The sequence below is a fragment of the Ornithorhynchus anatinus genome, chromosome 19 (genome assembly GCF_004115215.2).
Source record: "Ornithorhynchus anatinus isolate Pmale09 chromosome 19, mOrnAna1.pri.v4, whole genome shotgun sequence".
NCBI lineage: Eukaryota > Metazoa > Chordata > Mammalia > Monotremata > Ornithorhynchidae > Ornithorhynchus > Ornithorhynchus anatinus.
The window spans coordinates 25,970,340-25,998,015 of NC_041746.1; the positions used below are offsets into that span (position 1 = coordinate 25,970,340).

A 27,676-nucleotide genomic window follows, 5' to 3' on the forward strand; every position below is an offset into this window, starting at 1 on the left:
TTTACAAAGAGTTATAGTTGACACATCAGACCAACACAACATTGTGATGTATCCAAACCCTTTTGGGAAAACCAGCGATGTTTCAAACCTTGGCAAGATTTAGACAAAAAGCAATACAAATGAGGAAAGAATCTGTGAGGGAGAGACTGAAGTTTGCCTCTACCTAGTACAATTATGCGTCATTTTTGCAGGAACATGAGGAAAATGAAAATGTAGCTGAGAAATGAAAAAACTGAAGAGGAACAGTGATTAGGTACCACCCGAGAGGGTGGTGACTAAGGCTGGGAATTCCTGGCACTGAGAGAAGAGAAAAGCTGGCGATTGTCCCTTTGATCAATGGAAATAGCCAGCCGGATGACTCAGACCCCAAAGGTTGTTCATTCATCCAGTGGTGTTTGTTGAGCCCTTCTGGGTGAAGGGGACTGACTGGCCTAGGCTCTTGAAAGAGTACAGCAAGAGTAAAAGACAGGGTCCCCGCCTTTGAGGAGCTTCTGTTCTGACGTCAGCAAACCTGTGGACACACAAGGGAGTCTGATAACGGAAAAATTTCAACTTGTAAACATTCATAAAGATCAGACTCCATCCCCCACCCTCCACTCAGAGCAGCGGGTAGAATGTGGGTAAGGGGGGGAGCAGGGGCTAAGACCTCCAATTCCCAAACAGCCAGGGCAGAAATATGGTAATTGAAAGTAGGGTGGAGAAAAGGAACACTTCAAGGGCCCAATGAAGCAAAAACTCAAAAACATGGCAGAGCTGAACAGTTAGGAGGCAGTACAGAAGCGGGACCCACTTGGGGGACGGCCTCTAGAGATGGACAGACTCTCTTAGAACAGAGGCTTCGGGAAAATTGTGATACAAAGAGGTAGGGAGGAAAAAGGCACCAACTACTGCAGCTAACAAATGCAACAGCGCAGCCAGGGGCAGTCTTTGAATGGACCTGTTGCGGAAGAGGTTGCTGGTTCTTCACGAGTCACATCAGTCATCTCCACAAACCCTGGTTCATGTCTCTCCGTCAATAGCATCACCTTTGAGCCAGAAATACAACTCTATTTATGACACTTATAGCACATAAAAAAATCACGGTTACTTGCAGAATGAGGACTAGATTAATTAAGCAAATCATAATGTGAGTTGGCTTTTCCCCACCAGTCTTTGCTAGGATGGTATCATTTCTGAGAGGTTCTTTGGACCAATTGGTGTCCCAAGTCGTCATCTAAAACCGGCAGCAGAGCTTTCTACTAGCCACAACATAGAGAGTTGAGCTCCTTTTGCCCAACCAAATTACTGAAATGTTTGTGAAGCCCGTTTCATTGCTGGCATTTTGGAAGAAGTTACGATATTCATGTCAACAAATGAGACACTTTTCTCAGAATGTAGCAGGACCCTCTGGCGATCTAAAGGGCCCTGAACATCCTGTTTGAGGTTTGCAGGGAAGAATTGATTTTAAACAATTTGATTTGGGACTTAATAGTTCAGTTGGCCCATGCTCCCTGGTGCATTATTTCTTCCCCACCCCAAGAGAGCTAGGGGACAGGGTATCAAACTCCTCCAGGGAAGGCTGATGACTTCCTGCAAATGTGTGAGTTTAATCAAGAGGTCGCTGGCTTTCTGCAAATGTGTGTTTAATTAGGGGTCACCATCCTCCTGATTTACCGGAAGCACTCATCTCACTGGAGAGGTTTCATCTGTGGCTGGCTACAGGCCCCTCCAGGGAACATTTAGGACAAGCGGAGTCTCCTCCTCCCATTGGGAGACAGTCTCCTTCCCTCAACTCTTGGCTCCATCGAGGAGCAGGCAGATGTGTGATTGATGAGTGCCCACGGGAAGGTTTCCAGCCTTAGTGGAAATTTGAGTCTGAAGCTTGAGCTAAGGCAAGGACTGCTATTAGACAGATGGAGGCTTTCAGGATCAAAGGGGTTAGAGAGGGAGATGTGTATTTCCTTCCGGCCCAGACTGCCAGCCCCTTGACTGGACACGGGAGCTTAACCCCATCTATTTTGTGCTTTGAGGCCATTGTCATTGGGTATGGCTCTAATCATTGTCATCAGGAATGGTTCAGAGCACTGGTAGCTTGTCTTTGCTTGACTTAGACCCTCAGGAATGGCTGCCAAAGTTTGAATTAAAGCCAGCCCCTTCCCTCGAGGAGGCACAATCTAAGAGTGGGGAATCTAGGAACCGTTTAACATTTTTGAAGAAGAGAAGCCTAGTGGAAAAAGAAAGGGACTGAAACTCTGGAGATCCGGGTCCTATCCCTGCCTCTGCTACTTGTCTGCTGGGTGACCTTAGGCAAGTCACCCAACTTCTTCATACCTCAGTTTCGTCATCTGTAAAATGGCGATCCAATGCCGGTTCTCTTTCCTACTTAAACTGTGAGCCCCATGAGGGGCAAGGACGGGGCCAGATCTTGTATCTACCGCATCACCTGCAACATAGTAAGCACTTCATGTATATCATCATCACTATTGTTATTAATCCAGAGAATAATAATTCTAGACAGAGGAGGGATATAGAGTTTTGAATGTGAATTAAAGAGCTAGGAAGGAAGGTGGTACTTGATAAATTCAGAAGTGGATACATTTTCAACCGATGAAAGAAAATTCATTGACAATGACTCAGGATGAGAAAAATCATTTTCTGTGGGCTGCAGCCTAGGAGGAGCCCCCAGGGGCTCATCTTCTAGACCTTGTGTTTTGGTGAGGATGGAGGGTGGGGAAAGGCCTGGAGATCCAGCAGCTACAGGGTTTTCTCCTCATCATTTAGGTTCCGCTCTTTCCATCAAGCCTGGAGGACTTTCTCCTATGGATTTTACTAGAGGAAAATCCCACAGGAGGGAATTTGAGGTGCTTGAGAACATCAACACTGTGCTGCTCCCCATGATCATAACCAAAATCCTGCATCCAAAAAAAACCCCATCAAGCTAAGAAATAGGTGTGATTATGTCGGATGGTGGGATGGCATGACTGAAAAAGTCCAGCTAAGAGCTTAAAAAATGTCATTTAAAAAAAACAACACTCCACCAAGCCGAGAACTTTGACTCATCACATCCTCCAAACACAGCACAACTGCAAAGACAGACCACTTACCTGCTGTGTGACCTTGGGCAAGGCACTTAATTTCTCTTTGCCTTAGTTTCCTAGCTGTTCTATTTGCATTCTGATCCCCTTGTGGGACAGGGACTGTCTGTGTCTAACTTTATTTTCTACTATAGCACTTTGTCTATTGCGTGGCACATAGTAAGTACTTACACTTCCCACTGCCGTTATTGTTAGGTGGCCTCTCTCTCATGAGAGACCAGGAGGGTATCCAAGGGAGTTGACAACAATCCTTCAAGGTTTAGAGAAGTCTCTATCCTGAAAAGGATGGGCATGTCCCAGATAATGGAACACTGAGTCTGTCAGCTCACTCAAAACAATGATGCCCAATCTTCTTTTATCCCCATCCCAGCTCAGAGTAAAATGCTTTTTGAAAGTGTACAAGACACTAGCAGAAATGTGAATGCTGTGATCCTACTTGGCAGACCTCAAACAGCTTTAAAATACCATTGTTTCCTTTGGGGATAATGGAATTTCTGTACATAAAGAGAAGGGGTGTGTATGAGGGTTCTTGGACAATCTGATTTCTCTCTTCACTTGCACTCAAATCTAGGTAACAGCTCTAGCCAAAGCTTCCAAATGTTATTGACCGCAAACCCCTAAATTAATTTTCTGCATCTTTGTAGAATCCCTCAGGACTCCAACCCCAACCACTCCAGGATGCACATCATTTATGTGTTTTGAACAAGCAGTATCAGAGTCAATGTATTTCCATTAAACACAGAAACAAGGAAGCCAGTGGTAAGTTTCTGAGTGTTGTGTTGCCAAATTAAAAAACAAAATCACTTCAGAAAAGAATGGTTTTCAAAAACAAGTCGAGAAGGAAGTCCATTTTCAGAAATCACTGAAAATTGTTCTGACCTTTTTGTCTAAGAGGAATTTGGGAGATTGATGGATGTCTTGTAACTGAACACGTTTTTATTTCTTTTGCAACAGCCTGAAGTCTTTCTCTGTTACAAGGCTGGGAGACTTGTGCCCATTTTAAACAAACTAAAATAAAAAAAGCTGCTACACAAATACTAGTCTGGAGTTTAAACTGAAGTGAATTCTTGCAAATATTGACATCATGCAGAAAGGTCACCAGATGATCTCAAAGCGAGTATCTCAGAAGCACCAACCAGTAGACTTTAAGCTCCTTTTGGACAGAGATCATATCTCAACTTCTATTGTATATTCTGTTTTAATGGGTGGAAAATAAATGAATTCTGATGAGATGTGATGTCTGGTACACCATCAAGTGGATTTAAAAAGTTCTCTAGCCTATTTAAATTATTTGTATTCACTTAGCTTCATGGCATTCTAGAGTATTGAATACACCTGTTTAGGATGTGACTTTACCCTCCCTCATGTTCCTGCATTAAATCCTAGACTCTAGGAGCAACTGGGCTTGGGCCACCAGAAGGGCACAGATTCTTTTATAAAGGAGAAGAAAAATTTGAATTGGGACCACAAGAACAAGGAATTCACATTCTAATTCGTAGCTCGCAGCGTATAACTTGCCTTAGATCCTCAGTCTCTAATTGGTCCCACCTGATGGAGCTGAGAGCCTCACATATCAATCATTCCTGTTTCATTGAAAAAGGAGTCTAATTTGCAGTAAGTCTTTTGGTGCTCTCACTCTTAGGAGGTTTGGTTTGTGTCTAGAGGGGAGGCAACAGACTGGGTGATCCAGGGAATGTGTAACTGGAGAGAGAACATGAGTCTCCTCCCCACCCTCATTCTCGCTCGGCTGGTTACCGAGTCCTGGTCGAATCCCTTTGCTGATCACTTTAATCTTTTACCCCTGTGCCCAGGCACGGAGGACCCTTCCAGCCAGGTAGTACTGGATTGCCCACAGAGCTTGGTGGTGAACCGAATCAGCTGCAAGGCCACACACCGTTATTAGGTAAGAAACACAGTCCAGCTCTTGTACCACCACAGTATTCTGCTTCACTCATCTTCTTAGTGCTTCTTATTGGCCTCGTGCCAAGGATCTCCTCTCTCCGATAATAAGATTTTCTGCATTTTCATCATTTCTGTTTCCTCGACTTCATTTTCAGCCCAGAAAACTGCAAGCCTCTTTGATGCTTTGTTGCACTGGCACAGCGAACATCTCCAAGCACTCAGGAAGTGAGAAAGAAAGGTGAGCCGGCCATATATCCCAAAGTAGCTGAGACGGTCCCGGATTTCTGAATCTGCCCTGGATCAGTTCAGAAAACTGTACCAGTGTCCTAGAATCGGGACCTGTGGACCTTTATTGGTCAGCCATTCAGCTCCAGTTATGGTTGCTCCCTTTAAATAACCGGATTGGCACATTTAGAATGGGGCATGCTCAGCGGGTAAACCGTTTCCATCTCAGAGAATTTGACTGTTTGGTACCTGGCAATACAGTGGAGGATTACCTGGCCCTTTGCTTGCCTCTTTTTTTTTTTTTTTTAAATGGTATCTATGTGCTTACTATGTAACGGGCACTGTGCTAAGTGTTGGGGTAGTTACAAGCTAATCAGGTTGGACACAGTCCATGTCCCACATAGGGCTCATAGTGTCAATCCCCATTTTACAGAAGAGGTAATTGAGGCACTTAGAAGTGAAGTGACTCGCCCAAGATTGCACAGCAAACAAGAGGTGGAGATGGGGTTAGATCCCAGGTTCGAGGTTTGACTCCCAGGCCTGGGCTCCATCCACTAGGCAATGTGGCCTAGACTGCCTCCCCACCTCTACACTGTAAGCTTATTGTGGGTAGGGAAGGTGCCAGTTTATTATTGTATTGTAATAATAATAATAATGGTATTTGTTAAGTGCTTACTATGTGCCAAACACTATTCTCAGCGCTGGGGTAGAGACAAGGTAATCAGGTGGTTCTACGGGGGCTCACAATCTTCATCCTCATTTTACAGATGAGGGAATTGAGGCACAGAAGTGAAGTGACTTGCCTAAAGTCACCCGGCAGACGATTGGCTGACTGGGGATTAGAACCCATGTCCTCGGACTCCCAAACCCACGGTCTTCCCACTAAGCCACGCTGCTTCTCCAGTGCTTGGCACATAGTAAGTGCTTAACGAATACCGTCATTATTATTATTATCCTTTCCCAAGCTCTGCCTATAAGCAGCGCTCAATAAATACAACTGAATGAATGAATGAGAAGCAGCGTGGCTTCGTGGAAAGAGCCCGGGCTTGGGAGTCCGAGGACCTGGGTTCTAATTCCTGCTCCGCCACTGGTCCGCTGTGTGACCTTGGACGAGCCATTCACTTCTCTGTGCCTCAGGTCCTTCATTTGTAAAATGGGGATGAAGACTACGAGCCCCACGTGGGACGACTCGATGACCTCGTATCCACCCCAGCGCTTAGAACAGTGCCTGGCACATAGCAAGAGATTAATAAATGTCATTTTATTATTATTATTCATCATCATTATCCTCACCCCTAACTCCCTGATGCTCCCCCCCGCCACACCCCACCCCGTTCCCCCTTCCTGCTCTGTGGTCCTTCCCTCGTGCTCCCCGGTGCTTCCTCCAGAGCTCCTCCCGTGCTCTCTGGGGCTTCCTCTGGTGCTCCCCCCAGGATCCCTTAGGGCTCCCCAGTGTTCCCCCCAGGATCACCTCAGTGGTCCCCCCAGGATCACCCCCGTGCTCCCTCGCTGCTCCCCCTTGCTCCCTCGCTGCTCCCCCCGTGCTCCCTCGATGCTCCCTCCGTGCTCCCTCGGTACCCTCCCCCGTGCTCCCCCCCGTGCTCCCCGGTCCTTTCCCCCCGTGCTCCCCGGTCCTTTCCCCCCGTGCTCCCCGGTCCTTTCCCCCCGTGCTCCCCGGTCCTTTCCCCCCGTGCTCCCCGGTCCTTCCCCCCCGAGCTCCCTCTGTGCTCTCCCCCGTGCTCCCTCGCTGCTCCCCTCGTGCTCCCTCGATGCTCTCCCTCCGTGCTCCCAGGATGCTCCCCCGTGCACCCTCGGTGCTCTCCCCCGTGCTCCCCGGTCCTTCCCCCCCGAGCTCCCTCGATGCTCCCCCCATGCTCTCCCCCCTTGCTCCCTCGGTGCTCTCCCCCCGTGCTTCCTGGATGCTCCCCTCGTGCTCCCCCGGTCCTTCCCCCCCCCCCCCGTGCTCCGTGGATGCTCCCCCCGTGCTCCTCGGTCGGTCCTTTCCTCCCCTCCCCGTGCTCCCTCCCTCCCTCCCCCGGGGGGGGTGGGCGGGGCGGGGCGGGCTCCTCCTGCCAGGGACGCTCAGTCCCCCTTCACTTTCTCCGGCGCTGGACCACCGAGGGGGCACCACCATCATCCATCCACCCATCCCTCCATCCCTCCATCCCTCCATCCCTCCATCCCGAGGCCACCCGGGACCGGCCCGGCCTCCAGACCACGACCCCACCCTCCGCGACACGCTGCTCGCCTGCCAGCCCGGTTGGCGGGGGAACCGGGAGACCGGGTGGGTGCCTTTAATTCCTCTCTCTCGCTCTTTTCATTTATTTCTAGCGATGTCTCTTTATTTGCCTCGATGCCCGTCTCCATCTCTCGTTGTGAGCGGGGAGTTTTACTTTTTACCCCCGGATCATAATAACCATTTATGATGATGATGTCGGTATTTAAGCGCTTACTCGGGGCCAAGCACGGTGCTGTTGAACCGCTTGCCCTGGGCCAAGCGCTGTGTCGTTTCCTGTAGCGCTTAGTCCGTGTCAATCATCCATGTCAATCATCCATTGAATGCTATTTATTGAGCGCTCACTCTGTGCAGAGCACTGGAAAGGGCAAGCGCTGGGGTCGGTACAAGGTCATCGGATTATTCGCCACCCCCCCCTCCCCCGGGGGACTCTCAGTCTTCAGACCCATTTTCCGGATGAGGGAACTGAGGGACGGAGAAGTGAAGTGACTTGCCCAAGGTCACACGACAGACAGGTGGGCGAGTCGGGATTAGAACCCACAGCCTCTGACTCCCAAGCCCGGGCTCTTGCCGCTAAGCCACGCTGCTTTTCTGTGGTGTTCATTTATTCAATCGTATTTATTGAGCGTTTACCGGATGCAGAGCACTGTTCTAAGCACTTAGTACAGTGCTTGGCACATAATGAGCACTTAAATACCATTATTATTAGTAGTAGTACAGTGCTGTGCACACAGCAAGTGTTCAATAAAGACGCTTGACTAATAATGATAAAGATGGTATTTAAGTGCCTACTATGTGCCAAGCACTGTTCTAAATGCTGCACGGGGTCGGGGTGGGGTGGGGACGGGGAATACAAGGTAATCAGGTCGTCCCCCATGGGGCTCACAGTCTAAATCCCCATTTTACAGATGAGGTAACTGCCGTGTGACTTTGGGCAAGTCGCTTCACTTCTCTGTGCCTCAGACAAGTGGCCGAGGGGGGATTAGAACCCACATCCTCTGACTCCCAAGCTCGGGCTCTTTCCATTGAGCCGTGCTGCTTCTCTATGAATGAATGAAAGAAGGAAGGAATAAAATGTAGTTTCAACGATCTTTAGGAAGTGGTTTAAAATCCGGGTGGAAATAACCACTTGGTCTGAGGGTCCTGGTGGTTCGGGTACAGTTTAGGAGAGAAAGTGCATTTGTGCATCGGTGCTTCAAAGGAAACAGATATAATAATGATGGCATTTGTTAAGCGCTTACTATGTTCTAAGCGCTGGAGATATGCTAACTTCACATTATTTTTGCACTTCTTTCACTGCAGTCGTTTTCTCATGTAGTTGTTGCCTTTTGCCTGTGTACAGCCTGCTCAGTTTTGTGGTTCATCTGCACATAGTGCTTAACAAATACCATCATCATCATCGTTATTATTATTATTATAATATGAGCTGCCTTTTTAATCCAGCTTCAGAATCCAAAGTGATTTTTTACAGTATCCTCAGCAAACTGTGCACCTGATGCCTTGATTATCACCAGCCCCAACAAAGGGCACGCTCAGGGTTAATAATCTATTTTTTTTTTCCAGCTGTGTGTCTGTAAATTTGAGTGGAGTTCATGGGAGGGTCAGGAATCAACCCCTAAGGAGAGCTGTAGTTACATCCAAAGCTTGGCAGTGACTGACGGAAGACATGCCAGCTAATTTACTTCTTTTGAAAGCCTGGGAACAAGAGAGGAAACGGGTGTAAGGTGAAGATTAGAAGCTAGATGGAATTGTTTAAATTTCTGGGGCCGGCTCTCTCGAGAGGGAGGAAAGGAAAATGATCATCAGAATGAGAACTAGACCCTCTCCCGCCCCCCAACCCACCCCCCGCAGCCCCGAGTTTCTCCTTGGCACAGTCCACCCGATGGATCTACTCATCATGCCTCAGTTTCCTCTCCACAAGACGAATGATACTCTCCTGCCCAGCTCCGTGTGTCGGTGTGAGGGTGAGTTAGATCAGGTTAATACAGTCGTTCCCTAATACCCTGGGGAAAGATGCCATATAACCGATCCAAAATGCTATTTGTTCATTCATTAGATCGTATTTATTGAGTGCTTACTGTGTGCTGAGCACTGTACTAAGCATTTGGAAAGTAAAATTCAATAACAAAGAGAGACGATCCCTGCCCACAACGGCTCACAGTCTAGAAGGGGGGAGACAGACATCAAAACAAACAAACAGGCATCAATAGCATCAATATAAATAAACACAATTATAGAATTATAGATATATAATGTCTATATATCAGAGAAAGCATCAATAGCATCAATATAAATAAACAGAATTATAGAATGATAGATATATAATGTGTATATATCAGAGAAACAACATGGCTTAGTGGAAAGAGCTTGGGTTGGGAGTCAGAGGTTATCACATGCTCACAAAGAGCATTGGAGATATTTTTAAAGAGGACATTTTTAGAATGTACGCACCAGGTCTAATGAAACAATAACAATTGATTATTATTATTAATCACATATATCGAGCGCTATGTGCAAAGCACAGTACTGAGCACTTGGGAGAGTACAATATAATGTCTAACACATTCCCTGCCCACAAACAAGCTCACAGACTTGAGGTATAACAGTTTATGGGATATTAAGCACTAAGCTCATGCACATAGTGCATAGCTTAGTGGAAGGAGTACAGAGCTGGGAGTCAGGGGACTTGGGTTCTTGTTCTGGTTCTGCCCTTCGTCTGCTGTGCAGTGTTAGGAAAGTCACTTGACTTCTCTGTGCCTCCATTTCCTCCTCTGAAAATGGGGAAAAAAAAATACCTGCTCCCCTCCCACTTAGACTGTGTGATGGGATGTGTTGATCTGATTCTTTGGTATCTATCCCTGGACTTAGCATAGTGTTTGGCACATAATAATGGCTTAATAAATACAGTTGCTATTATTATTATTATTGGGTTTATAATTATTATTTAAAGCCTTATTAAAAACACATCTCCTCCAAGAAGCCTTCCCCAACTAAGCCCTCATTTCCTCTTCTCACACTCCCTTTTGCGTCACCCTTGCACTAGAATCGGCACCCTTTATCCACCCCTTTCTCAGCCCCTTCACATGTATGTTCATATCCATAATGTAATCTGTCTCCCCCTCTAGACTGGAAGGTCACTGTGGGCAGGGAACGTGTCTACCAACTCCCACATGCTTAGTACAGTGCTCTGCGTGCAGTAAGTGCTCAGTAAATTTGATTTATTATTATCATCATTATTATTGAGAAGCATTTTTGTCCTGAGTTCTAATCCCAGCTCCACCACGTTCCTGCAGTGGGACCTTGGGCAAGTCACTTAATGTCTCTGGGCCTCAATTTCCCCCTCTGTAAAATTGGGTTTTAATACCTGTTCTCCCTCTTACTTTGACCATGAGGGAAGGAATCAGGACTCCCTTGCTCAATTCAGTCAATCCCTGGTATTTATTGAATGCTTATTGTGTGCAGAGCACTGTACTAAGTCCTTGGGTGAGTATAATACAGTCGTTTTGTAGACATGATTCCTGCCCTCAAGGTGCTGACGATCTAGAGGGGGAGAAGGAGATTAAAATGAATTACAGATCATGGAGATGGCAGGGGTCAAGAAAATATGTGTTTCTATGCTATGTTGCTTTGGATGAGATGGATATCAAAGCGCTTAAGGGATATAGACCCCAGTGCATAGGTGATGCAGAAGGGAAGGTGAATGGGGTAAGTGAGGGCTTAGTCAGGGAAGGCCTGTCGGAGGAGATATATTTTTTTCGTAGGGCTTTGAAGATGGGGAGAGGGATGGTCAGATAGGAAGTGGGAGGGAATTTCAGTCCAGAGGGAAGGTGATGGCAAGGTGTCAGTGGCAAGACAGATGAGATGGAAGTGCAGTGAATAGGTTGAGTGAAGGGGTGTGTGGGTTGTAGTAGGATGGACAGCCAAGTAAGGTAGTTGCGGGGGGCGGAGCTGATTGAGCGCCTTAAAGCCGCTGGCAAGGAGTTTCTGCCGGTTGCATAGATGGGCAACCATATCTTGGACTATAAGGTCCTTGTGGGCAGGGAACGTGTCTACCCACTCTCTTCTTTTGTACTCCCTCAAGCGTGTAGTGTAGTGCTGTGCACGCAGCAAGCCCTTAATAAATAACATCGATGGATTGATCGGTGGTGTCTAGTGTGATGGGAAAGCCTGGATGAGGACAGGGTTTGGATGGGATTATTTTCTATTTTGGACATGTGACGTTTGAAGTGTTGGCGGGACATCCAAGTAGAGATGTCCCGAAGGCAATGAGGAACTGCGGAACTGGAGTGAATGAGAGGGGTCAGGGCTGGAGAGGTGGATTTGGGAATCCCCAGCATAGAGGTCATAGTGGAAGCTGTAGGAGTGAATGATGGATGGAGATGGAAGTAGATGGAGACTAGAAAGGGCCACAGAATTGAGCCTTGGGGGACTTTCCCAGTTAAGGATTGGGAAGCAGAGGGGGAACGGGCTCAAGGCACTAAGAAGGAGCATCCAGAGAGATAGGAGGAGAACCAGCGTCAGTGAAGCCAAGGTTAGATAGTGTTTCCAGGAGAAGGGGCTGACCTAGAGCGTCGAAGGCAGCTGAGAGGTCAAGGAAGATTAAGATGGAGTAGAGGCGGTTGGATTTGGCAAGGATGTCACTGGTGATCCTGGAGAGGGCAATTTCCGTGGAGGAAGCTGAAGCCAGATTGCAGGGGGTCAAGGAGAGACTTGGAGGAGAGGAATTGGAGGCAGTGGGTGTAAAAACAACTTGCTCAAAAAGTTTGGACTCTAAAGGTGCTTAGTACAGTGTCCTACATAGAATAGGTGGTCAATAAATACGATTGATTGTGATTTCCCAATTCACTCCACAAACAAGAGCCAGGGACCCTTGAGTGATGGTCTGGGTCCGTTCCTGAAATCTCTTTATTTCAGTTTCCCCATCTATAAAGAGAGATGTGGCAGAGGCAGCCTCTGATGCAGGGAATGCTTCTACCACCTCTGCTCTGTTGTACTCTCTCAAGCTCTTAATATAGTGCACGGCACCCAGTAAGTGCTCAAATTTGATTGACTTTTGGGGATGACAACATTTATGGCAGTACCAAAGCTGCCTTGAAAATGCAAATCGATCAGCGCTTTTTCAAATGTTGTTTTCTTGGATTTCAGGAACATAATTTGTTCAAGACTTTGTGATTCAGATGGGCTTCTTAATCCAGCCTTAACTAATTAGCTCAACTAGCAAGCCATTGTTTAGGAGAAATCAGTTTCCACACCGTGCAATTAGTGTTACATCTTGTGTGGTCCTCTCTACAAATGAAAAGCAATTCAGTGTCCTTTTGATTCTCTGGGTAGGATGTCTTCCTAAGGCCAGTTTTATGTCCAGTGTCTGGGACTGATGGTGAGGTACAGGGAAGATCTGTTGCCACTTTATGGCACTAGTAGCGGTCCTGTGATACCAGCAGGTGGACAGGGGAAGCAATGAGAGGGAAAAATTTAATTTGGGAGGTGGGGTCTAGAGCAGGAGAGTCACATTTGTCCCTGCGAGGCATTTCCAGTTTGGCTAGAGAGGGATAACTAGAAATGGAAACATCCTGCATTCTTCCGCTGGCTGTCCTCTTGAGCAAAAGGGTCAATTCTGCTTCTAATTCTGGATACTATTCCATTGGCCCTGAGCCTAATTTTGTGTTGGGTGAAAGGTCCTTGGCTTTGGTTTGGAATTAGTGGGGATGGAGAGCTGTTGTACAGGGACCTGATGGGATTGTGAGGAAATGCTGCTAAGGCTGTTTCTGAATTAGATCCCCCTGAAGGCCTTGAAGGCCAAAAGTAAGGCCCGGAATTGGACCGGTGGCTCCAGGGGCAACCCAAGAAGGGGATGGAAGTGATTTACGTGCAAATACAAGACTGTTTTCTGCACCTACCCTAGAAATAGTATGTTGGGTGTTTTAGGGCGGGTCCACCTGCCCAGGATACAGTACATAATACAGTGACTGAGTTTGAAGTGTGAGGAAAAAGTGCAATGAATTTACATATGCATATAGGAAGAAGAGTCATAAAATAGTTCCATGGTTCTACTTTTCTGAAACCAGAATCTCTGAAAAGAAATTAAGGTTGGTGAAGGGCCCCAGGCAGGGTTGATGAATACAGCATCTGAGCGAGAAGCAGTCAGTTCAACTAGATGCACATTTTTGGGGAAGAGAAATCGTGGGGAAATGAAATTTCTTTGGGGGCACTTGTGTTTGGTACAAGGCATATCCCCAGTGGTGTTGATGAAAAAAGATACCGATGTGTCCCCCAAAGAGGCACTGGTTTCTATTTCCTTTCCAGCCTATGGATGCTGGGGCAGTGCTGTTCAGCCTGCAGTGATGATAATTTTATTTAAGTAATTACTATTTATCAAGCACTGTGCTTAAATGCTGGGGTGGATACAAGATAATCAGGAGTTTTGCCAGCTAGCTGCCTTCTCCAGGAGATGCAAATGTGTCAGTGGTATTTGAGTGTTTCCCGGTTGCAGAGTACTATACTAAGCACTTGGGAGAGTACAGTACAGTGGTAGACAGGATCCCTGATCACAAAGAGTTTACAGTCTAAAGGGGGAGATAGACATTAAAGTAAATTACAGATAGGAAGAAGGGAAAATATAGGGATAGCAGGGACTCGGTCTACCTACTCCATTGTATTGCACTCTCCCAAGGACTTAGCACAATGCTCTGCACCCAGTAAGCACTCACATACTGTTGATCGATTGATCTGTCCCCCTAGGGCAAAGGCAAACCGTGATCAGAATGCCTTCCTGACTGACATTGCTGGAACAGTCTTAGCTGTGAGAGGATGTGTTGTGGTGGCTCCCTTGGAAAATTTGAGGGGCCTTGTTGTCTTGGGGCTTGCCTGGGATTCACCCCCTGCCCTCATGTTTCTGTTGCAAGTTTTCCCATTTGCCACAGCGTGCGGGCTTGTCTGCGTGATTCCTTGTGAGCACTCAGGCATGGGCATGAGGGCTGCCTTATGGGAAATCACACCCGAGGGAGTTTTGCCCATAAGGGAAAAGGCCATTGTTCCTTTCTATCAGGATCCCACAGAAGTGGTCTTCGGGGCCATTCAGAAATTTTGCCCTTCACGGGCACTCCTTGGGAACTCAGAGAGCCCTGGGGGACTCAGGATGGTCCTTGTAACTAGCAGTTGAGGCACAGTGTCCATCCCTACCTATATTTGTATGTGTGTGAAGAGGATGGGGGGTGGGCCTGAGCTGCCTGGCCTTGGTGAGAAGTGAATGAGGGGCAGAGGAAGGGGATGGATCCGTGACCAGCTGCTGAGGGATGGTGTCCATCCTTGTCTGTGTGTTTGTGTAGATGGGGGAGGGAGGGCTATGAACTGCCTGGCCCTGATGGGGAGAAGAGGTGAGCGGCGGCGAAGATCGGAAAGATCTGTGACCAGCTGCTGAAGGACAGTGTCCATCCCCAGATGTGGGTGTGGATGGAATGAGTTGCTTGTCCCTGACAGAAGGAGAGGCGAACAGGGCAGAAGAAGAGGATGGACCTGTGACCAGCTGCTGAGGGACAGTACCCCTCCCTGGCTGTGTGTGTTGTGGAACGGGGGAAACTTGAGTTACCTGACCCTAATGGGAGGAGAGGTGAGCTGGGGTCAGATGATGGGGCACAGAAGAGGGGAAAGATTGCCTCCCACCCCCCTCGGCTATGCCTGACTCAGAGGGGGCAGCTCCTTCTGATCCCAGCAGGCCCAGGCTGGGCTCTGCTCGGCGCCCCTGGAAGCAGTAATGTTCTTCCCCAGATTTGTCTCGGAGGCACCGCTGTGATGATCTGGGCTGCTTCAGTGGAAAATGGTCAGCGTTGCCAGCGCCTCAAAAGAGCTCACAATTAGCAGCTTCCCACGACCCTGGCCACCACAGTGGGCATCTGCATGTAGGCACTCCAAGATTTCTCTTGTTTAATGTCTGTAATGTGGCAGAGAGCTTCAGCACTAAGAAATTCTCAGTGGTTCTCCTCAGGGGTAACATGCAGAAATAACAGCTGCCCCGTAGACTTAATATTGTCTCTGCTCCATGAGTTCTGGAGTAAATATGCTTTTTGGTTCACAGCCAACATGGTGACTAAGCTCCAATTTGTTTTCTCAGTAGTTATGAGTGGAAATTTTCACACCACATTGACAATACCCAATACTAAATGGGCTATTACACCAAAAAGTGAGACTTTTTGAAATGGTAACCAAATTTACATTTTTATGTTTCAGAGAAAATTCTCCAGGCTAACAAATTTGGAGTTAGAAGAGTTCACAATATTCACGATATTTATCTTCCATCCTCTTGCTCCTCTTCATCCTTGACACCCTTCACAGCAGAATTTGAGCGCTTACCCTGGACAAACTGCCATACTGAGTCCTGGGGAGATTACAAAGAGGTTGAAATGACGAAGTCTGTAAACCTCGAGGCTCTCCCCACTTCTAGGAGAGGCCAAGCTGAGAAATTTGAGAGCAAAGAAAGGAGGAAAATGAAGGTGCAAAGGGGTTTCTAGGCGAGGGCCACATTTCTGCCACCTGATGTCCACCTGGGTGATGGAAAGTTTTGCCCCTTAACCTACAAGCAACCCTCTGCTTGCCTGGGCAGACGGGGCTCCTAATTCTCTTAGCGATGAGGAGGGCTGTTTGTATGGGATCAGGGGGGTGCTGAGGAGCATGAGGGGCAGGGTCCCCCGGGTGTAACCATGCTGCTTTTCCCTGCCTCTCTGCTCCTCTGGGCCAGCAGGACTTCTGCCTGATTGATCGGGGATCGAGGGGAGATCCCAGGTGACTTGCATCTTGGGCACAGGATGGACGGGGGCCTGACCAAAATGGAAGGGGGAAAAAGAAAAAAAGGGGGGGGGAGAAGGCAGAGATGATGACAGATTGGGGACTGAAGGACAGATGATAGTTGTGTTTATGTGCCAGACACAGTACTAAGCACTGAGGTAGATGCAAGATAATCAGGATAGACACAGTCCTGAATCCACATGGGGCTCCCTGCCTAAGTAGAAGGGAGAACAGGCATTTAATCCCCATTTTACAGTTAAGGAACTGAGGCACAGAGACGTGAAGTGACTTGCTCAAGGTTACACAGCAGGCAAGTGTGAAGCAGCGTGACCTAGTGGGGCCAGGGGGCCTGGGAATCAGAAAGACCTGTGCTCGAATCCCAGCTCCATCATTTGTCTGCTGCGTGACCTTGGGCAAATCACTTAACTTCTCTGTGCTGCAGGTACCTCAATCTGTAAAATGGGAACTAAGGCTCTAAGTCCCAAGTGGGACATGGCCTGTGTTCAACCTGATTACTTTATATCTACCCCAGTGCTTAGAACAGTGTCTGGCCAACACAGTGTCAGAGCTGGAATTAGAACCCAGGTCTTGTGCTCTTTGCAGTAGGTCTCGCTGCTTCTCAGAGAGGTATAGTGATTTGCTCTGGGTCACACAGCAAGTTTAGTAGGAGAGCTTAATTTAGAACTGAATCTGTTTTGGGTGCGTAGTGTCGCCCTAGAATCAAAAAACAGTCTTGTTTCTCTCCCTCTTGTTTCCTTGATCTCTGCTCTCGAGTGTCCTTTGTGTTCTGAGAACCTGCTGGGCTCTTGGTACCGGTTATTGCATTGTTAAAGAAATATCCAAGAAATAATGACAAACCCTGCCTTCTGCCTGCAGCTTCCCCTCATGGGTGTGAGCATGGGGGTTTTGTGTGTCTCTTTCTTAAGGTTGACCTCTGATATGGACAGCGGTCTAGAAACTTCCGCTGGCTCCCCGGTCTGCTGTAGAAAGCTACTTGGCCCTTGGTTGAGATAGTGGGCTGGAGATTGTCAAATCATTGATAGAACTACTTTAAAAACAACTGAGTGGGGTTTTTTTTTGTTTTTTTGGGTGTTTTTTTAGTGTGTTTTCACACTAATTGTAGAATTGTAATTGTAATTGTACAATTTACAATTGTACAATTGTACAATTGTACAATTGTAATTACAATTTACAATTGTAATTGTAAATAATTGTAGAATTTGTTTTATGGTAAAATAGGTTTTTTGTGTGTGTTCCAAGTGCTGTAACTTAAAATGTAAGTTGTGTTGAGAAAGCAGCCACAAAAATTATTGTATTTTTTGCTGTAATTAAATGTATAATGTAAACAATTTGTCATATTTCAATTTTGCATATTTGCTTTACTTTTATGCTGCTGATTCTTTTTTACTGACTTTGTAAGATTTGTTTTATCAAAGCAATTATTCATTCAATCGTATTTATTGAGCACTTTACTGTGTGCAAAGCACTGTACTAAACACTTGGAGGAGTACAGAAGAGCAACAGACACATTCCCTGCCCACAAGCAGCTCATAGTCTAGAAAGGGAGACAGACATTAATATAAATAAATAGATAAATGAAGTACAGATATATGCATCTGTGGTAACTTCTATCTTGAATAATTTAAGATTTTTATAGGTTTTCTATAGGTTTTCTAGGCAGTGGCACGGAAGCAGCATGGCTCACACAGAAGCAGCGTGGCTCACTGGAAAGAGCCGGGGCTTTGGAGTCAGAGGTCATGGGTTCAAACCCCGGCTCTGCCACTTGCCAGCTGTGTGACTTTGGGCAAGTCACTTAACTTCTCGGTGCCTCAGTTCCCTCATCTGTAAAATGGGGATTAAGACTGTGAGCCCCACGTGGGACAACCTGATTCCCCTGTGTCTACCCCAGCGCTTAGAACAGTGCTCGGCACATAGTAAGCGCTTAACAAATACCAACATTATTATTATTATTATGTGGGGAGGCAGGGAGGTGCCAACGGTGATAGGAATTGGGTATTTTTGTCTTTGTGGGGGAATAGCCAAATACCATTGCTCTGTTTTCAGGCAGTCAAGATCAGCCGGGCTTTGAACTCCAGCTCCTCAATGCCGGTGAGAGATCTAACTTGGGGCCTGAGGAGATGAGACGCCAGGCCGCCTTTTCGCTCCCCTCTCTTGTCCTTCTGATCCAACCCAGCTCTCCAGCCCATCCCATCCCTTGCCTTCCTAGCCAAGGGGAGCAGCAGCTGGGGCAGTGAAGTCAGCCAAAGTAAGTGCTCAATAAATACGATCGATTGATCGATTGGTTCTCGTTCACTGATGGGGGAGAGCAAACTGCAGTTGGCCCAGGTGGTCAAGGAGCAATGACAGACTGTTGGTGTTTCTCCTTTGATTCAGGGAGGAGGATGTCTGTCCACGGTGTCATTTCTAACCGAACGTCACAGCCGTCCTCGCCTCCTTCTGATTACACCTGGGAGTACGAGTATTACGAGATTGGACCGGTTTCGTTTGAAGGACTGAAAGCTCATAGATGTAAGTCCTTCTGAGGGTTTGGCGTTATGCACATGCACTTTTTTAGATTGCCTATTTTCCTCAAATGTTTTTTTCCTGTGGAATTACTCAACAGTTGCTTTCCTACATGCTCCGTTTCCCCCATAAAGCCTATCCACAAACAATGAAAATATCTTGACAAACTCTCCTTGCTTTTCCCTTTTAAAAAATTATTTGGTAATGGGTTGTAATGGGACTAAAATCACAAGAGCCTTAGGCGGGAACGCTCAGGGCACTTGCAGTGAGGTTCGGGAGGGTTCACACAGGGGTCAAAGCCTTGATCACGGCCAGATCTTTAGCTGAAAAATAATAATAATAATAATGAGCAGCATGCCAGCTCTTTTGGAAAATGTGTGCCACCCAAGACCCCAGAAATTGAATCAGGGTCCAGAGGTCTGAGAATCCGTTTCTGCAGCACGTTGCTGTTCATGAGCGTCTCTTTGTACCTGTCAGAGAGCAGCATACACATTTCCTGTGGCGTGGCTGTGATTAGTTTGGGACGTTATCGTTTGACTATTGTGCAGGCCAGCATGTGGGAGTTAGCACCTAGTTTAGAGGGGTGGCATCTCCCGGATGTTCCCGGGAAATAAATCCAGAGTTAGAACAGGAAGGTTCAGTCAGCAGCATTGGAATCAGGCAAACCTCAAGCTCTCCTTTAAAGTATTCAATCTTGTCCCCTCCTAACTCACCTCTCTGCTCTCCTACTACAACCCAACCCCCACACTTTGCTCCTCTAATGCCAACCTACTCACTCTGCCTCCATCTCATCTATCTCAATACTGACCTGCCTCTGGCCTGGAACACCTTCCTTCTTCATATCCCACAGAATTTCTCTCTCCACCTTCAGTGTTATTGAAGGCCCATTTCGTCCAACAAGCCTTCCCTGATTAAGCCTTCATTTCCTCTTTTCCCACTCTCTTCTGCATCCCCCTGATTAGGTGCCTTTATTCACCCCTCCCTCAGCCCCACAGCACTTATATACATATCTGTAATTTATTTATATTAATGTCTGTCTCCCCACCCCGTAAGCTGTGAGCTCGCTGTGGGCAGGGAATGCGTCTATCGACTCTGTTGTATTGTACTCTCCTCTGGACCAGGATGGAAGTTTAAATTTCTTGTCCGGAGCTGTTCGTTTTCGTGACGGAGGTTCTACCTGGCCATCTCTAAACTGTTTCTGATTCTGGGGTTCAGGGATAGCGAAGTGGAAGAGGGATAAGGATTGCAAATACAGAGATGGGGGTGTGTGGGAGTTGGAGACTTTTATTGTTCACCCTTCTACCCTGTCTGGCACTTCTTCTTCTGGCTCCTCCTTTTCAGCATTACCTCAGCAGAGGGTAAAGGGAGCAATTCTTGAACTTCAACCCTTGAAGTAACAGGCGTAGCCAAGGCCCTTCTTGCCCCATCAAAGTGTTCAGATTAATAAATGAACTTTCAGTTTTCTCATGATGATCTTGCAGTGGGAAACTCTCAGTAGCCCATGGTTAAGTACAGTGCTCTGCACACAGTAAGCGCTCAATAAATATGATTGATTGATCGATTAAGGGTTTGTACTTGGCTAATATTTGGCTAAATGTAGTGTTGAAGCCGCCAAATTAGAAAACCCTGTTTTTCATTCTCCCATGAACATATGTACCTGATTCTTTGTGGATGGTACAATGAAAGGAATGAAAACGTTAATATTATTAAAGTGCTTACTTTGTGCCAAGTACTGTATTAAACTGGCTGGGATAGATACAAGATAGTCAGGTTGGGCACAGTTCTTGTCCCACATGGGGTTCGCAGTTTAAGTAGTTAAGTTTGAGAAGCAGCGTGGCGCAGTGGAAAGAGCATGGGCTTTGGAGTCAGGGCTCATGAGTTCGAATCCCAGCTCTGCCACTTGTCAGCTGTGTGACTGTGGGCAAGTCACTTAACTTCTCTGTGCCTCAGTTCCCTCATCTGTAAAATGGGGATTAAGACTGTGAGCCCCACGTGGGACAACCTGATTCCCCTGTGTCTACCCCAGCGCTTAGAACAGTGCTCTGCACATAGTAAGCGCTTAACAAATACCAACATTATTAAGTAGGAAGAAAAACAAGCGTATTAAATCCCCATTTTACTGTTGAAGAAACTGAGGCACAGAGAAGTGAAGCTACTTGCCCAGTGTCACACAGCAAGCAATTGGCAGAGATGGGATTAGAGCCCAGGTCCTCTCACTTCCAGACCTGTGGCCTTTCCACTAGGGCATACTGCTTCTCGTGATGATATGGCAGGAGTTTATGTCTTGGGGAGAAGAAAAATGAAACTGGGAAGGTGTGTTGGAGGAGGCAGGGTTTTAGAAGGACTTTGAAGATAGGGAGAGCCACTGGCCTGGTGGGTTTCAAGGTGAGGGGCAGCTTTAAAAGGTAAGGAATTACAGGCAGGATGGAAAATTGAGTGAGGGTCAGAGGTTGGAGGTAGAATGAGTAGGTTGGCTTGAAAGCACCACAATATGAGCTGGAGTTTAGAGGGAGAAGAGAGTTGGTAAATGAGGAGAGAACTAATGATGTGTCTCAAAGTCGATGGTCGTAATTACATTAATAATATCGATTGGCATTTGGTAAGTGCTTACTAAGTCCCAAGCACTGTACTAAGCGCTGGGATATATACAAGATAATCAGGTCCCACATGGGAGCTACAGTCTAAGTAGAAGGGAGTACAGGTATTGAATCCCAATTTTGCAGATGCAGGAACTGAGGCATGGAGAAGTTTAGGTGACTTACCCAAGATCACAAAGCAGGTGCGTGGTGTATAATAATAATACTAATGTTGGTATTTGTTAAGCGCTTACTATGTGCCAAGCACTGTTCTAAGCGCTGGGGTAGCTGCCGGGTAATCAGGTTGTCCCACATGAGGCTCAGTCTTAATCCCCGCTTTATAGATGAGGTAACTGAGGCACCGAGAAGTGAAGCGACTTGCCCAAAGTCACACAGCTGACAGGTGGCGGAGCTGGGATTAGAACCCATGACCCCTGACTCCTAAACACGGGCTCTTTCCACTGAGCCTGCTACGTTTTTGTGCGCACCGTACTCTCCTCTAACTGTAAAATTTCAGATACTTGGAAATTCAGATATGATTCACTCAGTGCTAATCCTCCTGCATGTGAGTCATTGTTAAATATTACTGAGTGATCTAGTCCTCTCTCTATCAAGCAGAAACACTGGCTCAAAGAAGCAGCCTGGCTTAATGGAAAGAGAACAAGCCTGGGAATCAGAGGATCCGGGTTTTTTTGTGCCACCGTTGCCTCTTTTTCGTTCAGCACTGTCATCTGGAGAGGACCTGTGCTTCTGGAGCTGAAGCCCAGAAACCCTGGGAGAATGAGATTATTTTTCCTTGCCCTGTCCAGTGAGGTGGCATGGGTGGGCCCTGTTGTACCCACAGGTGGCAATAATAACTGCAGTATCTGTTAAACCCATGCTGTGTGCCAACACTGTGCGAAGCGCTGGGGTAGACGACACAGTCAGGTGTTGATGAATCCTGAAAATCTGCCCAGGGAGGGGCAGGCAGAACTGGGTGTTTGGTGTAAGCGTTCCTACTGCCTGCCTCAGGCTTGGACTTCCACTTCTATTGAAAGGGTGTATTCCAACCCTCTCTAGAAACTATTCCCTGAAAGTTCACATCCCTCCACGTCACTTTCCCACTCAGGCCTTCCCATCCCTGTCCCACCCTCTCCCTTCAGCGCCCAGTCACATTCACCATTCCCCAGCCTGCCCCGGGGGAGCTGGGAACAACAGCAGCTGCCAGGAGAGATGCTAAGGAGGGCAATTTCTTATCCCCTGCTCCTGTCTCCAGACCCTGAAACCCAGCTGCTGTCCTTAGTGCTGTCAGAAACACTGAACACCTCCCCACCTCACCTCCAAACTGAAATTCCCCTCTGGCTTTCAGGACCCCAAACCCTTACGCCTGAAGCATGAAACCAACAAACTTTCCATGCTGGGCATTTCTAAGCAGTTGATTTATTTTGACAGTGTGGTAAAATACTTTTACTTCTGTCTCTCCTGTTAGAGAGTAAATTCCTCGTGGGCAGCGAATGTGTTTTGTTATTCTGCACTTCCCAAGCACCTAGTGCACTGCACTAAGGAGGTCCTCGATAAATGTTGCTCAGTAAAGATGGGGCCTCTCCTCCATCATGCCCCTCCCCACATCCTCTCCTCCGGGCCACTTGGCTCCCGGTGAAGGACGGCTACGGGGTTGGAGTCGAGGGCCGGTGGTAATGACTTTATTCCCTCTCTCGCAGATTCCATTGTGATTGGATTCTGGGTCGGTCTCGCGGTCTTCGTGATCTTCATGTTCTTCGTTCTGATGTTACTGACCAAGACGGGAGCCCCGCACCAGGAGTAAGTCCGAATCAGTCAGTCGTATTTATTGAGCGCTTACTGTGTGCAGAACACTGTATTAAACTCTTGGGACTATACAATCTATATAACAGGCACGTTCCCGGCCGACAGCGAGGGAAATGACCCTGCCGGGAGCAGGGTCACGCCCCTCCTAAGGAAGGCATTATTGATGATAATAATTATGGTATTTGTTAAGTGCTTAGTATGTGCTAAGCACTGTTCTAAGCATTGGGGTAGATACGAGGGAATCAGGTTGTCCCATGTGGGGCTCACAGTCTTCATTCCCATTTTATACTTGAGGCAACTGAGGCACAGAGAAGTTAAGTGCCTTGCCCAAGGTCACGCAGCAGACAAGTGGCGGAGGTGGGATTAGAACCCGCATCCTCTGACTCCCAAGCCCATGCTCTTTCCACTAAGCCATGCTGCTTCTCTGGGAAGAGCAGATGGGAGGGAGCAGGAAAGGAGAGCAGATGGAAGGGCGCAGGAAAGGAGACAGGGAAGGGGGAGGAAGCTCGATATCATAATTCTTGGACTGGTTAGGCCGGCGAAGTTGGCAGGCAGCTCCCTGGCTTGTTTTGATAGCCCCCTCCCGCCACCACTCAGCATCCTGGGATCCTGGGCCAGTGGCTGCTTTGGCCATTGAGTTGCTGCATTCCTTAGTCTTCCTGCCTCTGACAACTAGACATATATATATTTTGCTGTTCTCCTGGGTCTGGATTCAAGACCACGTCCCCCAACTGCTCCGTGCTGCCTGATGCGGTTTCTGGCTGGCCACTGTGGTCATTATCACCTACCAGTTCCTGGCTGGGGCTCACACGAGGCCCTGCAAGGAATAGGTGCCCCCCTACCCACCCAAAACCCTGCTAGAGGCTCCGAGGAGCGGGAATAGATTCCGTGACTGACAGCTGCCAGTGGGTTTGACGCACGACCCTGTCTTTCAGGAACACGGAGCCGTCCGAGAAGCGGTTTAGGATGAACAGCTTTGTCACGGAGCTGGGCGGCAGACCGCCGCCGGAGGCGGACAAGGCCTTCTCCCGCCACGTCCCCGACGAGTCCAGGTCCCTCTTCCACTGCTACATCAGCGGAGTCGAGCAGTTGGACAGGGCGGCGGTGGTTCCCCGGGCCACCAGCCTGGATGGCGGCGTCCACCTCCAGGAGGCCCTCAGGGGCCCCGGGCTGGGGGAGGACGACCTCAACGGTCTCCTGAAATTCAACATCCCCAACTTTGTGAACACGGACCCCGGCCCCTCCTTGGGCGAGGATGACCACCTGATCTCGGGAGCGCCGATCCGTCTAGAAAACAGGCCGGGCTCCCGGGCCTCTCACACCGTCCTGGACTGAGAGACCCACGGTCCCTTGGCGGTTTGGGTGGCCGCGATTGTCACGGCACAGAGTTTGGGGGCGAGCCAGCCTGCGCTGGCTTCCCATCTTTGGATTGTGTGTGGTACTAAATGAAGGTGGAGGTACACTTGTAGCTGGCTGGCTTGTGGCTTTTTTAGGGTGAGGGGAAGAGTTTAAACTCCCCCTTCAAGGAGGTTGAACACTTAACTGCCTGTTTAAATTGTAGGTTGCTGTGGGCTGGTGGGTTTTTGGGGAGTGAAGTTTGCTTTTCTAACGATGCAGTACTATTACCTGCCCTTGGTTAAACTGAAGTTTCTTTCTCACCCTTGAACATCAACATCTGAACCTCAGCTGCGGCAGCCCCGTGGAGGAACTGGACCCACCCATGCTGTAAAAAAAGAGCCAATCTTTACCCGGTAAGAGTCTCGTGACGTTATAGAGATTAGCCTGCCCGGTCCTCTCACATTACGGGGTTTGGGTCTGGCTCCAGTTGTTCTCTGCTCTTCACCCAGCAGAGTTCTTTGGTTTTTCAGGTGTGTCTGCTGGGGCAGTTCCCCAGGAAACTGACTGCAGGATGATGCTCCCTGCCACCATTTGCTACCTGAATTCAACCTCCTTTCCTCCCACGCTTGCTTTGCAGAGGCCTCTCCCCTCGGAGGGGCTGTGGGCCTGTTTTTCCGCCTCTACTTTAAAAGGTTCACAGTTGCTGGTGTGCCTCCTTTTCCTGGCTCTCCCTCCATCTGAGCTGAGGAGCTAAGGCTTTTCTATGCCGACTCTACCCCCATGGGCATTTCAGGATTCCTTTCTGTGTTGCAGTATCTAGCCCTCCCCCAGTTTGTGTTCCTTCCTTTGACCAGCGCTTAGAACAGTGTTTGGCACATAGTAAGTGCTTAACAAATACCATAATTATTATTACCTCCCCAAGGTCCAGCCGCTGTCTGACGTCCCTGCATGCTCTTTAAAGGCAGTGATGTAAAGGCCACTGGCCTTCCAGCCCAGGGCAAGTAATGGCTTAATCCCAGGAGGTTAAGTGGGGGAAAAAAAAGAAGATGGAGGTCATAAATATTTTGCTCCTGTTTTGTTTCTGGGTTCTCTGAAAGACCCAGAGAGTCTATTTAAGGTGGTCAGAAAATAGCTGGGAGTTAGAGGGAATATTTTGTCACACAAGCAAAACTTCCCCAAGAGTCAATTGCCTGATTCCTTATAAAATGCAACTGGGAGAGAAGAAACCAGTGCTTTGGAGAATAGCCAGAAAAAAGTGTCTGCCTTTCCCTGAAGATTGAGGCAAGTTGAACTCCTGCCCCTGGAGTTCGGCAGAGTGCTGTGCTCTTTTATGCCATATAGAACCACCCCTTTGGAAGACGTGTATTAAACTTCCCTTTGCATTTGCTAGGTCAACCCTAGGGAAAGGGAGATGAGAATGCAGAAAGCTGCTCCCTAGTTATCCAGCCCCAGTATATACCACTGTCCACCCTGCCTGAAGCATCCTCTTTCTTCCTCCTTAGCAACACTGAGGCTGAAATAACCTAGCAGGGCAGAGAAGAGGAGTCCCGTGTGGCCACTGATGTGTTTCCAATTAGGCTGTGCTAGGAATTCCTGTTCTCGGCCAGAGAGGTGGCTTGGGCACTGTAGTCTGTTGGTCCATCCAGACCTTGGGGAGAGGGGAGGTGCTCCGTCTGAGCTCTCCCTGGCCTCGCTCCACTCCTATCTAAACCCCACGCAGGGGGTGTATGGTAAAACTTTGCGCAGAGGTGGACACGCAGGGCTGCTGTCTTGGCTTGCTCCCCCATCCTGGCAGGATGTGCTGCTTTAGTTTAACCAGAACCTGAAAATTCCCTGAAAATCCCCCAATAACCTTTGTGTGCCTCCAGCATTTCACTAATAGCAATGCCTGTTCTCTCAACCTTGGCCAGGTCTCTGTTGTGCATGTCAGTTCTAAAGCCCAAAAGTCAATATACTTGTAATTAGGTTCCATTCCAATTACAGCCGTGTTAGTCCTTCACTGGAATTTTCTTTTCAGGTGACACCAATATAGCTGATTGTGTGAGTCCTTTGTAAGGTGGAAAATGAATGGTGCAGATTGTTTTAAACCTTAATACAAAAGGTGGCAAGTGAAATGTATTTGTTTTCATAGAAATATGTGACGCTTTTAAACCAAGTCTAATTCTCAGATTTCGGCAACCTTAAAAGCTTCATTTTTGAGGCGGAGATCATAAACAGAGTGTTAGGATAGACTCTATTTTTGTGTAAGACCTGTAGCTTATGTGTGTACATGTGTTTTGGTCCCACCTGTCTCATTAACTGTGCTGGAAGCATTCCAAAATGTGTAGTTGGATGTTTGTGAGAATTAAATGGCCTTTCCCTCGGAGTACTGTTTGAGATGATGAATTGGTAACGGCCTGTCATTCTGGTAGTAAAAAGAAACCAGGATGGTGAAAAGGTAGGAGGGGCATGCCCCGAACTGGAAGCTGTGTCTGTGGTCGGGGCTCAGGCCTGGGAGTGGAGATGTTTGCCTCTTGCCTCCCAGACGACACAGTTGAGGCTTAGTCTGGGCCTAGTCTCCTTTGGCAGTTTCCAGCCAGCTCCAGCAGAGGATGGACCCTTTACCCTTTGGCTCGGGGACCACGTGGAGCTTCACTCACCCTCTTCTGTCTGGGAGGGGGAGAGAGGCCAGATGTTCCAGGGGACCAGGACCCCCATACCTAGGCCCAGGCAGGAGTGGCTGTCGGACCCCGTCTCCAGGAGCAGAACAGCATATCTCCTTTTCCAGCAGCAACTCAGCGATAGAGCCGAGGAGCTCCGTGGAGAGCAGAGGCAGAGGTGAGTAAGATGATGGAATCAGGGATGGAGGTAGGCGAGGGAAAAGAGAGGGCCAGGAGGCACAGGGATGATGAGGAAGCGTGGTGAATGGTGGAGGGAAGCTAAATGGCTTTTCCCTTCCACCCCCCAAGCCCTCACTTCCTGTCACCAACTCATTGGGGATGCAAGGCTTTTTGCTCCATGGCTGTTTGGTGCTATCCCTGCTGAGGATGTGGATGGTTCCGCTACCTATACCATCACTCCAACCCCCTTTCCATAAGATTAGGGGACCCGTGGACATTCTAAATTCCATTACCCATTTCTTTCTTACTTACCCATTTCACCTTCCTCAGGTTCATCTTCTGCCCCGGGACTCCCTAGACCACCTGGGGAAGTTGTTCCCATTGCCCGGCTGGCTTCGT

General features: G+C 48.0%; 1 protein-coding gene across 2 annotated transcripts; it reads left to right on the forward strand.

Annotated features, from left to right (window-relative positions):
- Positions 1 to 3,728: 3,728 nt before the first annotated feature.
- MRAP2 (melanocortin 2 receptor accessory protein 2) lies at positions 3,729 to 26,823 on the forward strand. Of its 2 annotated transcripts, XM_029047199.2 has the most exons (7): positions 3,729 to 3,833; positions 4,886 to 4,977; positions 5,132 to 5,214; positions 18,280 to 18,481; positions 18,610 to 18,744; positions 23,015 to 23,114; positions 24,056 to 26,823. In XM_029047199.2, exons 5-7 carry the CDS (start codon positions 18,618 to 18,620, stop codon positions 24,453 to 24,455), a joined length of 627 nt encoding a protein of 208 aa, XP_028903032.1. In that variant the 5' UTR covers positions 3,729 to 3,833; positions 4,886 to 4,977; positions 5,132 to 5,214; positions 18,280 to 18,481; positions 18,610 to 18,617; the 3' UTR covers positions 24,456 to 26,823. The 2 variants fall into 2 exon arrangements, with proteins under 2 accessions (XP_028903032.1, XP_028903035.1); XM_029047202.2 differs by lacking the exons at positions 3,729 to 3,833; positions 4,886 to 4,977; positions 5,132 to 5,214 and adding an exon at positions 7,301 to 7,485.
- The last annotated feature ends 853 nt before the right edge of the window (positions 26,824 to 27,676 follow it).